At 36.1% G+C, this 15,839-nt stretch overlaps 1 protein-coding gene across 4 annotated transcripts in view; it reads left to right on the forward strand.

The window, feature by feature from the left end:
* ATP6V1C1 (ATPase H+ transporting V1 subunit C1) overlaps nucleotides 1-15,839 on the forward strand; it is a 53,256-nt gene that overhangs the window by 17,059 nt on the left and 20,358 nt on the right. For 2 of the 4 annotated variants that reach the window (XM_025393796.1, XM_025393797.1), the window contains exons 2-6: nucleotides 2,653-2,823; nucleotides 4,191-4,258; nucleotides 11,433-11,518; nucleotides 13,614-13,708; nucleotides 15,291-15,382. In XM_025393796.1, the coding sequence (XP_025249581.1) occupies nucleotides 2,692-2,823; nucleotides 4,191-4,258; nucleotides 11,433-11,518; nucleotides 13,614-13,708; nucleotides 15,291-15,382 (473 nt within the window). In that variant the 5' untranslated portion in view covers nucleotides 2,653-2,691. The remainder of the gene's footprint in view (nucleotides 1-2,652; nucleotides 2,824-4,190; nucleotides 4,259-11,432; nucleotides 11,519-13,613; nucleotides 13,709-15,290; nucleotides 15,383-15,839) is intronic. The other 2 variants (XM_025393798.1, XM_025393799.1) reach the window with 2 other exon arrangements.

Here is a 15,839-nt window from a genome sequence, read left to right on the forward strand (position 1 = left end):
ATTCAGCTGGGAGATTGGCTGGGCTGGAGGGCTCATAATGGCCTCAGTCACATGTCTGGTGGTTCATGCTGATTGTTGGTTCTCTACATGTAGCCTTATCACTTGCAATAGGCTAAACTGGCTTCCTTATGTGGTAGTCTGAGGGCAGTGGTCCAAGACACAAGACCTCTTGAGGTCTGAGCCCTGAACTTGCATAGTGTGGCTTCCATGTGTTTTGTTGGTCAAACCAAGTCACCAGCTCCACCTTTTGATGGAAGGAGTGGCAGAGTCACACTGCATAGAAGCATGGAAAGACATGTCGCCACTATCTTTGAAGACATATCCTATAACTCAGCTATTTTACTTTTATCCCAGAGAAAATCTTTCATAGATAGAGACATGTACACATTGTTCACAGCAGAATTGTTTATAATAGCAAAAAAGTAAAAACAATTGAATAGTCATTCCAGGAAGAAGCAGATAATAAATTTTAGTTTACTCATATAATAGAATATTGTATATCAATTAAAATTAATGGTCACTGGATAATTCTAAAAATAGGTTGAACGAAAAAATCAGGTTGGAAAAGAGTATGGTAGTATAATAGCCTTCAAGTTCAGTATTTGAAGTTTCTCAGGTAGGCTAATGAAGATTTTGCTTTTGCTTCTGTTTTGAAATCAAAACCGATCTTTGGATGGTCTCATTAGAGCGTGGGGCTCACGAGTAGCTTCCATCCTTGGATGGCCAGTTCAGCTGTGCTGTTCTCTGACCAGACTGGCTGTCACTAAAAAGCTTGTGTTTAACTTCTTGGCCATTTGGGAAAGTGTAGCTCTTTCATTTGAGAAGGTGTAGGTAGAGCTGATAAAGGTTTAACTCCATCAGTAATGTCAGAAAAGTCCGCGTACAGTACAGTTTCTTTTAAAATTTTTTTTTTCTAGAATATGGTTTCTTAACATATTCATTTGATACCACCGTCTGCATCTGTACCGGGTTTAACCTCCATTTCTTACCTGTAAATGGGAAGCATGATATTTACCTCATAGAGGTGTTGGGAAGATGAATTGAGCTAATAATGCATTTAGAGCAGTACTTTTTATATGGTAGATCCTCTCTAAACAGTAGTTAGAAAAATTAACAAGTATATAGGATGACATCTATGTTAAGTTCACTTTCAAAGGTATTGTAATGGGTAGGTAGCATTGATTACCTAATCATAGGTACTTTAATTAAAACGAACTACTGTAATTATGAAAGTCCATTATGATTAACTATAATACTTTACATTTTAAAGGAAAGTTACATTTACAAACTTTTTTCACCTTAATTATCTGATTTTGTTGTCAGGACAGCTTCGTAAGATAGTTATGTTCAATTTAGAGACATTAAATATTAGTTTCAGGAGAGATTAAATAAGCAGTGTTAGCAGAAAGCTTATGTTGGTTCTCATGAAGGCACATTAAAATGGGAATAATGGTACCAAAATACTTTGATTTTTATCACTTGTGTTTATGTGCTTTACCTACCTAGATTCTGAATAGTTTTATCTCTGTAGTTTTTTCACCCTTCCGTGTGCGTGGGAAGGGGAAGGAGGAGGAGGAGGAAAAGAGATTGTAGAGAGGGTTAAGTGAATCTTAATGGGACTCTTTGGAAAGGGAGATCTGCAGCCTGCCTCTCAGATCCAAAAATGTTACATTAACGCCACCCTCCCAACTCCCTGTATTTTAAAATAGCCGAGCAGATTGGCAAGTTTTATTTGTTTTTTGTTTTTTGTTTTTTTTTTCAAATTTGTAAATGTTCAATGGCAACTAAGTGTATGCATCAAAGATTTGAGATTTCTCTAGATTGACTATGGATTAGAATTAACCACCAAATTTACTAGCCTTGTAGGATTTGCTAAGCCAATGTGACAAATTTATCTGGTGACTACTGTTTATAAATGCATTGATTCAATTAAATTCTTTCTTCAAGATAAAAGTTATGCTTTTTTTTTTTTTTTTTTAAATTTCCTATTTTTGGTTGTAAGCTTTAAAAGTTTGAGATAGGTTGGGTGCGGTGGATCACTTGAGGCCAGGAGTTTAAGACCGGCCTGGCCAACATGACAAAAACCTGTCTCTACTAAAAATACAAAAATTAACTGAGCGTGGTGGTGCATGGCTGTAATCCCAGCTACTCAGGAGACTGAGGCACAAAAATCGCTTGAACCTGGGAGGCGGAGGTTGCAGTGAGCCGAGATTGTGCCACTGCACTCCAGCCTGGACGACAGAGTGAGACACTGTCTCAAAAAAAAAAAAAAAAAAAAAAAAGTTTAAGATAAACCTATAAATTTGTAACTCTCCACCTTTTTGGTTGAAGGAAACTATTGGTGGCTGGTATTTTGGGTAATCTCACTTCTTGACTAACTCCCATTAAGAATGTTTTATAATGAAAAAAAGTAGGTACTTCACATACTAGGTTTTTATCACCTCACTTTCCTGATATCATAAATAAATCATTTTTTTCACCATTTATATAGATTTACTTTGAGGTAGGTAAATTTCACTTTGCTGGAGATCATATGCCATTATTAGATTAGTTTTGAAACAGGTTATATGTTATAATGTCTCCTATGACTCTGAAAGACTTTAGAAACAAATGATTTTAAATGTATTTCTTTTGTTTTGTTTTACATTTCAGAATCTCTCTTGATTTTTGAGGAAATACCCAGTAACAAACATGACTGAGTTCTGGCTTATATCTGCTCCTGGGGAGAAAACCTGTCAGCAAACATGGGAGAAATTGCATGCGGCAACTTCAAAGAACAATAATCTTGCTGTGACTTCCAAGTTCAATATTCCTGACTTAAAGGTGAAGCTGCACTGTGCAGAATTGCATATGAGTTCATCATCCAGGGGAGGGCCAGTTCTCTCTGTTAGTGGAAATGAGATACCCAGGTTCCTTCCAAAGAAAACCTCCTCTCCAGCCATTGGCATGATTTACAATGTATCTTCTTTGAAATACTAGAAGTAAATACCAAATTGAAATAACATCTCTCTACTTAGGCTTTTTGTGCTCTTCTAAATTGCAATGAAAAATCTTATGAAAATGTTTGATGTATTACATTCACAAATACCATTTTCAGAAATTAAAACTCTTAGTAGTATATATTCTTAAATATCATAGTGAAGTTGTTAATAAATTTATGTTACACTGATTCTTACATTGTAAATGTGTTACCATAGCACCTACTTAATCATACTTGACAAATCTAACCCAGTTATTTAATCTGGTTAATCTATTTAAGATTTACTGTATTAAAGATTCGTAATCTAGCAACATCAAAGTGAAGCAGGTATCCAGTAATCAGTTGATGGAACGTTTGTAAAGAATGGAAAAGATCATGATACTGACATTTTGCTAGTTACCTGAATGAGGGAGTCATAGGCAACATTCATTTAAGAAGTATTTAAAATGACTGATTCTTGGTGGGGTGCAGTGGGGCCTGTAAACCCAGCACTTTTGGGAGACTGAGGTAAGCGGATCTCCTGAGGTCAGGATTTTGAGACCAGCCTGGCCAACATGGTGAAACCCAGCCTTTACTGAAAATACAAAAATTAGCCAGGTGTGGTGGGAGGCGCCTGTAATCCCAGCTACTTGGGAGGCTGAGGCAGAAGAATCGCTTGAATCCAGGAGGCGGAGGTTGCAGTGAACCAAGATCACCACACTCCAGCCTGGGTGACAGAGCGAGACTCCGTCTCAAAAATATAAATAAATAAATAAATAAATAACTACAATAAAATGACCAATTCTTAATATTTTTGGAGTTACGGATACCTTTGAGACAGGACGTTTCCTCCAAAACGTACTCACTGTGCACAGTTTTGCATGCCAATTTAATTACAGACCCTCTAGCACACATCTGTGGACCTCCTACTCGAGAGCCTGTGTTGTAAACTAAGATTTCAGATGATCCAGTGTCATTGAATAGTACAAGCACAGACCTGTCTTTGAGGAGTCTTCAAGTCTTAAGTGGTGCTTGTACCCATGAATTAAAGGATTATCTTGTACATATAAATAGCTTTGAAATGTCTGGCAAACATCTTTTAACATACTTACACATTATGAAATAAAATAGGGAGAATTTAAGATTCGCAAGAACTTTAAGTCAAGATGTATCAGCTTGTATTTTTTAAAAAAGGATGCCAGCTAAATAACAGAATATATTTTCCTTTTAGGTTGGCACGCTGGATGTCTTGGTTGGCTTGTCAGATGAACTGGCTAAACTGGATGCATTTGTAGAAGGGTAATGTACTTACATGCATGGAGTAGAGCAAAATGGGAGACACCGTTATCAGGCTCCGTGGACACTGCGTTTATTATCACATGTGTACTCTGCTTACTGGAATGGTTTTAGAAAACAATGACTTTTTTCCTTTTGTGTATCAATTTTATGAAGGTACAATTTACATACTATAAAATGCACCTGTTTGAAATATGAAATGCTGATTCTCTTTTTACTATCTTTATTGGGATATAGTTTACATGCCGTGCATTTCACCTTTACAGGTGTACAATTCAATGATTCTTAGTGTATTCAGACTTGCGTAACCATTGCCACAGTCAATTTTAAATATTTCATCATCCTCTATTCCTATTCCCATGAGCAGTCACTTCCTGTCCCCACCACCCACAAATTGTTCTGCCACTATAGATTTGCTTGGTCTGTACATTTCTTGTAAATGGAATACAATACATGGTCTTTTGTGACTGTCTTCTTTTGCTTAGCATAATGTTTTGAAGTTTATCCAAGCTGTTGCACGTATCAGTATTTCATTTCTTTTTATTACTAAATAATATTCCACTATATATGTGTACACACACTTACCACATTAATCCATTCATCAGTTGATGGGCATTTCTTTTGCTTCCACTTTTTGGCTTATAAGAATAATGCCGCTGTGCACATTTGTGTACAAGTTTGTATTCTTAAATATCTTCATTTTTCTTGGGTTTGTACCTAAGAGTGGAATTTCTGGGTCATATGGTAACTCTATGTTTCACTTTTTGAGGAACTGACAAACTGTTTCCCAGAGTGGCTGCACCATTTAATATTCCTGCCAGCGGTATATGAAGATTCTCATTTCTCTACATCCTTGTCAGCACTTGTTACTATTTGTCTTTTTGATTATAGCCATCCCAGGGGGTATGAGATAATACCTCATTTTAAAAAATTTGCATTTCCCTGTTGGCTGATGTGATGTGATGTGATGTGTTGAGTATCTTTTCATGTGCTTTTTGGCCATTTGTTTTTCTTCCTTGGAGAAATGTCTGTTCAGATCCTTTGCCCATTTTTAATTGGCTTGTCTTTTTGTTATTGAATTGTAAGAGTTCTTTATACAGAATATGCTAGATATAAATCCCCTATCATATATAACTTGCAAATATTGTCTCTTATTCTGTGAATTGTCTTCATTTTCTTTTTTTTTTCTCGAGACAGAGTCTCGCTCTGTCAACCAGGTTGGAGTGCAGTGGCGAGATCTCGGCTCACTGCAGCCTCCGCCTCCTGGGTTCAAACGATTCTCCTGCTTCAGCCTCCCGAGTAGCTGAGATTACAGGTGCCTGCCACAACGCACAGCTTAGTTTCGTATTTTTAGTAGAGATGGGGTTTCACCATGTTGGACAGGCTGGTCTCGAACTCCTGACATGATGCAGCTGCCTCAGCCTCCCAAAGTGCTGGGATTCCAGGCATAAGCCGCCGTGCCTGGCCATGTCTTCATTTTCTTGATTTTGTCCTGTGAAACATGAAAGTTTTAAATTTTGATGAAGTCCAATTTATTTTTTTCTTTTGTTGCTTGTGTTTGTGGCATTGTGTCTAAGACACCATTGTCTAATCCAGGGTCGTATCGTTTTATGTCTATGTTTCCTTCTAAGAGATTTACAGTTTTAGCTTTCACATTGAGGTCTTTGATTCATTTTAAGTTAAGTTTTATGTATGTTGTGAGGTAAGGGTCCAACTTGATTCTTTTGAATGTGAATATCTAGTTGTCCCAGCACCATTTGTTGAAAAGACTGTTTTTTCCCACTGAATTGTCCTGGAACCCTTACTGAAAATCAATTGAACATAATATGAGGGTTTATTTCTGGACCCTCAGTTCTGTTTCATTGATCTATGTTTCTCTCCTATGCCAGTACCACATTGTCTTGATTATTGTAGCTTTGTAGTAACTTTTAAATCAGAAAGTATGAATTCTCCAACTTTTTTTTTTTCCAAGATTGGCTATTCTGGGTTCTTTGTCTTTTTGTATGAATTTTAGGATCACAGTGTCAAATTTCTGCATATAAGTCAGCTGGAATTTTGATAAGGATAGTGTTGAATCTATGTATCAGTTTGGGGAATGGTATCATCCTAACATTATTGTCTTTGATCCATGAACATGGGATATTACTCCATTTATTTGAAGATGGCTATGCTTTCGTCTTCAAAATTCAGTTGGAAGAATTTTTCTAAACTGCAGTTTTTATTACTTTTGAAATTCAGGTACATGTGTATTTGAGCTGAAAATGGTTATAGGCTGTTTGATAGCTGCTTTTTGATTAGTTGGCAGAATCAATCTACAGTTCCTTCACCTCTGGGGATACAAAGCTTTTATCTTAGAGTTTAGATACATAGGTGTAATTTGTAAAATACAGAATTTGGAGAATCTTAGAAATGTACATTCGATAGAAGCTTTAAGGGAATAATAGGCTTGGATAGGAGGAAATTTTTTTGTGAAATCTATATGGAAGATTTTCTCATTTCTGCTGTTAAAATGCTTTTCTGAATTGATAGAACCACCTCAAAGCGACACTGTGGCAATAGAGACTGAGGTCAGGGTTGCAGAGAGAGAGATCTTTTAACATAACACCATGTAGTGAGGAAGTAAACAGATCTAAGGATGTATTGATGGTCTTTAATATTGGAATCAAGAAGGCCACTTAGCAGACAGTTTCACAGTAGATTAGTTAAGAGATAGTAAAATCTCAATTGGGACCAGACACTTGGTCATTAGAATGGAAAAGAGAAGATGAAAGGAAAAGCAACTTTTAGGATTATAATTCCATATATTCATATAGAGCAAATGAGTATTATGAATTATTATACATATAATGGAAATAATTATGATACACTCAAAGCACGAACTGATGGAAAGAATAGTCTCTTGGTTTCTTGCTTACACATTTTTAATTGAGAAAAAAATTTGAGGAAACTTTATTTTCAGTTGTCATCGCTGGAGTGAGTCTTCCCTGAGGTCTCATCTACCTCATTACAGTTACAAGTTATGACAACCAAAGAGACACTGAGAAAGGAGGCCCCGAGAATATAATTATTAACATTTATTTGTACCCATGTCAGTCACCTTGATGGCTTTATAGTTCTTTCTTTAAATTGTTAATGGGATGTCCTGAATATAATTTAAAGTTTGCCCCGATTTTAAATTTTATTTATTTTTTTAGAGACAGGTTCTTGGTGTCACCCAGGCTGGAGTGCAGTGGCACAATCATAGCTCATTGCATCCTTAAACTCCTGGGCTCGAGCAATCCTTTTACCTCAGTTTCCTGAGTAGCTAAGACTATAGGCTTGCACCACCACACCCAGCTAATATTTTTATTTTTATTTTTGTGGAGACAGGGTCTCGCTATGTTGTCCAGGCTGGTCTCAAACTCTTGGCCTCGAGTGATCCTCCCACCTCAGCCTCCCAAAGTGCTGAGATTACAGGCATGAGTCACTGTGCCCAGCTGGCTCAGAGTTTTTAGGGAAGGAGTCTGAAAAGTATTAAGGGCAAATGTAGTTAGTTTGGTGAGTAGAATTTAAAGTTACCTGTGCAGTGTTCTGAAGTCAGCTGTTCTTTTCTGCATTGTTCCACAAGCACATCTTCTTCAGTCCTCCTGAAAGATACGAGGAATTTAAAAATCTTGTTGTTGTTAGATTTGGGTAGTATTGACAGATGATAGCTTAATGACTTAAATGCTCCAAGTGTTAAAGTCCAAACATTGTAGAATATGGTATATGTGGTAAATCATAGTTTATACTTTCTTAAAAATGTAATCATTGGAGCAGATATTTTTGAGGTGACAATTTGTACATTGACACAGATCCTCTTGTAAATAGGCTTAGGGAGATCTCGAAGTTCTGGGTTATGTGACGTTAAGTTTATAAATTTGTACCTCAAGGATGTTAAGACATCCAGAATGCACTACCCCTTAGATACTATGTGAACCTCAAGGAGGCTGTACTCCCAGGATGTTATAGTCTCAGGTTGCTGTGGCCCCAGGATTCTGTAACCCCAAGAATGCTACCCTCTAAGTTTCAGAGCCTTAGACTCACATTATCTGAATAGCAAATTATGGAAAACACATAGATTATTCAATTTGAAGAAGACATGTATAATAAGCTTTGGAGATAATCAGGGATAAATCTCTGACACCTTTTGTGAATCGTGAAGGCCACATAAGTTCCAAAGCAAAGATGTTGAGGAAGGAATGTTCTAGGCAGAGGAATCAGCATAAGAAAATGAGTAGAGGCAGCACTGTGTGTTTTCTGCTGACAAGTCAGAGTTATTTTCCCTGGCTTGTACAGCTTGTTTGGGGGAAACTGAAAAGAAAAGCCTGGATACATGGAATGGTACTAAAGCCTGAATGCCCCTAAAACCCCATCGAGGTACAGCAATTTCCAGAGATAAAATTCAGAAATTGTAATATCCCAGGGACACTCCCAGATTACTGGGAATACAGCATCCTGCTGGTACAGCATCCCAGCTGTCTAATCTAGCCATAGAATTGGGATAGGACTTGCTCATGAGTTCAAAGAAAATAGAGCTGAGAAAACAGGTAGTAAGAGGAAGCATCCAGAAAAAACACCAGAACTAAAACTAAGGTAAATTCTGGGCTGTAAATGTGAAAGAAATAAATAGAGGGAGATAAACCTTATAAAGCAATGTATTAACAAATAGGAAATCTAAACAAGAATGTTAGAATCAGAACTTGGAAAAACTCTGCACTTTAAAGTGGAGATTTTCACTTTTAATGACTCGTGTAGCCATCTTGCACCTTAGAAGGGTGGGTGATGTTGCAGATGCTTTCTCTAGAAAAATTACTGCCTATATTTACTTTCACTGTTAGTATAAACTTCAACCCATGATTTCCAGTTGAGGTAGGAGGCAGGCGGGACTTGACTCTGGATCAAATTGAGGACTGGCAGAAACTGGAAAGAGGCCTCTCGAAAGCACCTCTCCAAAAGACACACTCACTAGCACCATAATAGTTTATCGTTGTTATGGCAACACTCAGAAGTTACCGCCCCCCATTTTCTAGCTAATTCTGAATACCCTGCCCCTTAATTAGCATTAAAAGGTGGTATAAATATGACTGCAAAACTGCCCTTGTGCCACTACTTTCAGCACCCTGCCTGTGGGGTAGCCCTGCTCTGTAAGAGCAATCACAGAGCTGTAACATTGTCACTGCCTAAAAAAAGCCTTTTTTTTTAAAAAAAAAAAAAAAAAAAAAAAAAAGTTTATAAATTTGACACCAGATGATTCTATACTCTAAAGTACTTCTATGGGTGAACATGCAACATTTTAGAGTGTTCATAGCAAATGGTTCTGTTTACAAGATGCTTGTCAAATTTTATGAGAATGATTTGGCCCTTTTGAAGGAATGGGTGAATTTTGGAGACATAGGCAAGTGTATGTACAAACCTCAAGTTAAACGTGTTGAAGACTTATGACTTACATCATTATTTCTGAAATTGTTCTAATTTTTAGGTTTGAGACCACTCAGCATAGGATTGTCATTTAAATTTAGCTCTTCTATCACCTTTCCTGGGCCATTGTTTAAACTGTCAACAAGCCACGCTCTGTGGCTCATACCTGTAATCCCTCCTGCTCGAGGGGCCAAGGCAAGAGGATCATTTGAGCCCAGATGTTCAAAGCTGCAATGCACTATAATGGCACCACTGCACTCCGACATGGGCAACAGAGCGAGACTCTCTATTAAAAAAATATATTTTTGTACACATATATATGTACACACACACACACACTTTTTTAAGAAAAAAAAACCGTTACAGGAATTTCTTAATTTGTCTTCCAGTTTCCCCTCCTAGCTGTTGAGCATATAGTCATCAAAATACTTGTCCTGAGCCCTGTTTCAACTGTGTTACGTCCCTGTCTAGAGTGTGGCTTCAGAGGCTATATATCTGCAATCTGGCATCCTGCTTTCCTAGCCTAAGCTCCCCTCCCTACTTCTCAGGCTGCGGCTCCCATCAGTCTGGACTCCTCACCATTCTCTGGATGCCTACTGCTTTTCCAGCTCTTATCTTGACTCACATTATGCCCCATGGCAAGAATATGCTTTCTTCCCAGGTAATCATCCTTGTAAAACCATTTCTGTCCTTCATTGCCCTGCTCATGAGCCTTTGGGCTTTCTTGACTACGGTAGCTGCAAGTGATCCCTTTTCCCTTTATCTCTCTCTGTCTGCAACCTGGCAATCTCAGCTGGCACTGACCTCAGATTGTTTTATATTTAGTAATTTATATATTTTTGTATCTTTCCAATGAGATTTTAAGCAATGTGTGAAGGTAGTGATTTTGTCTTGTGTGATTCTGAATCCCACCCAGGGCCTAGAGGCAGACATGGAATGAGGAAGAGAACGCTGGACTCCAAAGTCAGGACAATGTGTTTCTAGTCACGTCTTTGACATTAACTGGTCTTGTGACTTTGGATAAGTCACTTATTCTTTTATACCTCAGTGTCTTATAAATGAAAGAATTGACAAGGTCATATGTAGGTGCCTTGATTTAGGTTGGTGCAAAAGTAATGGAGTTTTTGCCATTTTTTTGTTTCTAAAGTAATGGGCAGAACCACAATTACTTTTGCACCAACCTAGTAGTTTTGGCATTATGGCTTCCTCTATAGCATAGCTCCTTGTCGATAGTAGATGCTCAATAAACAATTAATTAATAATGTAGGACCTAATTTTTCATCATGACTATTGCTTACGTTCTCTTGCCTGTAAGATCCCTTTTTTCCTAAGGGAAACCGCAGTGTCTTGTATGTCGCAGGAACATGGTGAGTGCTAGTTCTCGGCCGCCTCCTTTGTTCTTGGTCCTTGCATTGTCCAGTTTTTGGCGTATAAATGTATGCCTCTTTACAGACTGTTTCTCACTAGCTTCCCACCACTTTCTTTCTAGACTAGTAGACACACTGCGTGTAGTCTCCTTAAAACTCTACAGTTACTCAGTTGACTTTTGCATGTAACAAAATCTTGGTCCATTTTATCCTTAAAACATTATAAGGTAAAATCCATTTATTGTATATTATATGGATAGGTATAATGGGAACATACATAGTCAAACTCATGTCTTTATATAATATGTTCATCATATAGAATGCAATTTAGATCTTTTTCCTTAAAATGGTTAATTTTTTTTCCTCCTCAGAGTGGTTAAGAAAGTGGCTCAATACATGGCTGATGTATTGGAAGATAGTAAAGACAAAGTTCAAGAGAATCTGTTGGCTAATGGAGGTAAGATAATGCTCATGATTGATCATTATTAACTCATATAAAGTGAATAAGCTACAGAAACAAAAAGTAATGTAAAAAAGTCTATAGAAAAGGACACTAAATACAATAGAAAGCCATTAAAGTACAATTATCATTACTGAATTTGGTGATACTTCCAGGTACATCCTGTTCCCTGAAACATAATCTAGTAGAAGACAGTCTTACATAATATATAATATGGCTTATGATATGATGCCAAGTCCCCTGCAAGAGCAGTATTGTAAAGATTTGCCTTAGTTCTTTCCAGGATCTATTTGTTCACTCATTTACAAGTTTCCAAGTTGTGTATCTCAGCATTGTTCCAGTTGTATACCTGCTGTCTTATGTAGGTTTTTGTATTTCATAGTATATAGCTATTAAAGCCTTAGAACGGAAATTATTAGTTTTATTGCAGAATAGTGCCTCCCCCCAATATGATTTTGGCATTTCTTTACTTAATACCCATAAAATAGCTTACTTACTTCTCTGTAGATAGAAGCCAGTATTTATATAGAGTTTGCTCTATGTAGTAATGAGTTTATAAAGATGATTCTGACCCCATTGTTTTCACTTGTACTTGCATTTCTTATTTTCTTATGAAATGTCATTTTAGCATTTTACTTCATTTAAAATTAAACCCATCTTTAGTGATATGTCATTATAATAGGAAATAATGAGCTGGGCATGGTGGCTCACGCCTGTAATCCCAGCATATTGGGAGGCTGTGGCAGGAGGATCGCTTGAGTGCAGGAGTTCAAGACAAGCCTGGGCAACGTAGGGAGAGCCTGTCTCTAAAAAACCCAAACAAAAAGAAAGAAAGAAAAAGAAAAAAATTACCTGGATGTAGTGGCGTGTGCCCATAGTCTCAGCTAGTCAGGAGGTTGAGGAGAGGGGATTGCTTGAGCTTAGGAGTTCAAGGCTGCAGTGAGCTATGATTGTACCTCTGTACTCTAGCCTGGGTGACAGAGCAAGACCCTGTCTCTTAAAAAAAAAAAAAAAAAAAAAGGAAATAACGCTTTCCTTTCATTCTCTATGGGATCGCCTACTCTGATAAGGTTACTATATTTTAAATCCAGTGTTCCTGAAATCTCATTTCTTCTTGCAAATAATAGCTGCTCAATAAATATTTAATCAGTTAAAAATGTAGTAACTTATTCTTGCTCTTTGTTATCAAAGTAATTCTGATCTCATTGTTTACTGTGTCTGTTAATTTGTGTTTTGAGAAAGAACAGAAGGTAAGTTAGATATTAATAAGTTAATTTGTGTTGTCTTTACTGATCTTCTATGTATTTTTATGAACTAGGGCAGTCAGTCTAGTAGGTGGAATGGTGGTTGACCAAGAGGGCAGTGCATCTAGATAGAGTTGCTTTCGGAAATACCATCTGTGTTGTTGACTCACTGGTATTACGTAAGGAGATATTGAGAAGAGAAAGGTATTTTTATATGAATTACTTTTGTCAGTGAGTGCTGCCGTAATTGCCATTTGGTTTCTCTGTCCTTGATCCCGTTAGAGGTGAAGTCACTTTGATTACTAAACTTCCAAGGAATAAGTTGTTGAGTATTTTTTTAGCTCTACATGTTTTATTCTTGCCATTTGAAAGTGAAAGGGTCCATGTTTTGAAAATTGTTAAAATGTGAACTCCTGGAAACAGTCATCACATGGTTTTAACAGACAAGTTTATTTTCAGTTTGCTTGGGTAAGTTGTCAAAGAAAGAACATACTTTTGTGAAATTCTACTTATCGAGGAGGCAATTTGAAGTAGTTTCTTAATCTTTGTGTGTCTCTCCTACATATGAAGCATATTAGGAATATGTACATATTTCATTTTTAAAGTAATCAAATTAGAAGGAGCATCTTAATTTGTATTAAATTTTGATTAAGAAGAAGAGATTACAAGGTAGAAATTTTGATTAATCCATGTTACTTAATATAGTTCACATTTAATCCGGATTCTTCAGAAATGACATCTTTGCTGATTTCCTCAATGCCGATTTCAGCGTTAAAATATATTACTGTATAAAAAACTGAACAATTCTGTTGCTTCTCTTCAGTAATTAGTTTATTCCCTTATTTCAGTGGACTTGGTTACTTATATAACAAGGTTCCAGTGGGACATGGCCAAATATCCAATCAAGCAGTCCCTGAAAAATATTTCTGAAATAATTGCCAAGGTAAGATAATACTTGAGACAAGTAGGACACATTGATTTATAGTGGCTTTGCTTATTTTATAATTTCACTATGAAATACTTTTTAGGTTTTGATAAGGCAGCTTAGTTATATGTCACAGATAGAGGGTATCCTTACTACAACTTTAGACATTAAAAGGTGTTAAAAGTATAACACTTTCATGTGTAGATTATCTAAGTTGTATACTTAGTTATGTAATTAACTTGAATATTACATCAACAGTGTTTAAGAAAGTGTGAAAATTCTGTATTATTTATACAAATTTTAAGGGTACCTGAGATTGTGTAGAAAAGGAAATTGGAGTCTATTAAGATTTCTTAGTCATTCAGGTAGGTGATAGTGGTCACTGAAGTATGTTTGTGTGCATAGTGTACTTGTTCAAACATTAAACCCTATGGATTCTCTGACCCCTTCCGACTATTTAGTTTTGATCCTCTGCCTGGAAAAATTCCCCTATTCATGTGCCACATAATTTTATGTAGTTTCAGTGAGTACATGGACCTTGAAGCCGATGCATGAACTCACCAAGAGCTCCTTTTATATTGAGAAATCCTTGAACTTGAGAAGAAATGTAAAAGTCTGTTTTTTCCCCCAAGATCTGTTTGTGGAATAAAAGTCTTAACAGTAACTATAATGAGACAAATAGACAAGGACCTGTTAATTGTTTGCCAGCATTCTTATTGACCTGGCTGAGGCAAGAAGTGTAGTTTAAATTATTGGACAGACTTTCCTTTGCTCCCAATAACTTTAGTTGTACAGTGTGTTACATAGTTAAATGTAAATAAATAGACTATCAAAGATTTCAACTAAAGTTATCATATAATTTGATGACTATAGTTTAAGAAACTATTATTTACATTATTTGATAATATAAAGTGGTGTTCTTACTGTGACTGAGCCTTGTTTTCTGGATCCTTAAGGATTAGATCGTTTGCTCCCTGATGCTGCTGTAGATAGGGAAGCAGGCTTAGAGACGTGAAGTGACTTACCCTCATGCTACACAGCTAATAATGCTAGAACTGTGTTAAAGTCAGTTCTTTAAATATTGTTTACTTCACATTTTCTCCCTATGTAGTTAGTTTAGTATTCATTTGAAAAAGCAGCTTTTGTAACATTTATGAATAGATGCAACTATAATTTTAATTTCATAGAAAAATATTCTATGTAATAGTGATGTTTGCAATAATTAAAAGTCTTCATGTAATTTAGTTTATTTTGGAAAATATCCTTCAGTCTTGTGAATTGAAGCCTTGTAATTAGTAATCTCCAAACCCAGTAGCCTAGATTCCATTTCCATGGTTTAAGAAGTAATGTAATAATAATTAAAATATGTGTGGACTAAAACATTATTTTTAGTAGAAAAGATTTATGTGGAAATTATATTAAAAATGAAGTAGACTGTTTTTTAAATGATCTCCTAAAGTCATGCTTTTAAAATAATAGAATATTCTTACACTAGAAACTAGTGAGTTTTTTTGTAGAAGTTAAAGTTTAGCTACTTTGTTAGTATTACTAGAGGCAGATTTAGGAAAATTTTGTCTATTTTTCTTCTTTTTTTTCGAAGGGAGTAACTCAGATTGATAATGACCTGAAATCTCGAGCATCTGCATACAATAACCTGAAAGGAAATCTTCAGAATTTGGAACGAAAGAATGCGTAAGCAGATCAAGTATATTTGAGTATTAAGAACTCAGGAAGCACACTAGCATACACCGAAGGAGATATTTTTGGGATTTAGTTAGTTTCAGTTTATGTTGTTTCTGTAATCAAAATGGTATTTCTTTTACTTCATGGAGAAAAGCTCACTAAGATAAGTTTATAGAATTCAGACTAGTCAAAACAGATGTAAGGCTGATTTATTATACTTGTTTTATAAATAATACTTGTGAACTGGGTCCTGGCTTATTCCTTTATCCGTTTGATATTTCACTGAAAAATAGTCTAAAATTAATTGTTTTAAATGAAATCATAGTTTAACTGCATAGTAATTACCTATCGCTTAACTATAGAATAATCCTTTTATGATGTAACAATCATTCTCTTATCTGTTTTCAGAGTTTAGGTTTTTCACTCATTAGGTTTTTAAAAACAGGACTGAATTGTTTTGGTTGAT

This window comes from Theropithecus gelada, chromosome 8 (assembly GCF_003255815.1).
Source record: "Theropithecus gelada isolate Dixy chromosome 8, Tgel_1.0, whole genome shotgun sequence".
Classification (NCBI taxonomy): domain Eukaryota; kingdom Metazoa; phylum Chordata; class Mammalia; order Primates; family Cercopithecidae; genus Theropithecus; species Theropithecus gelada.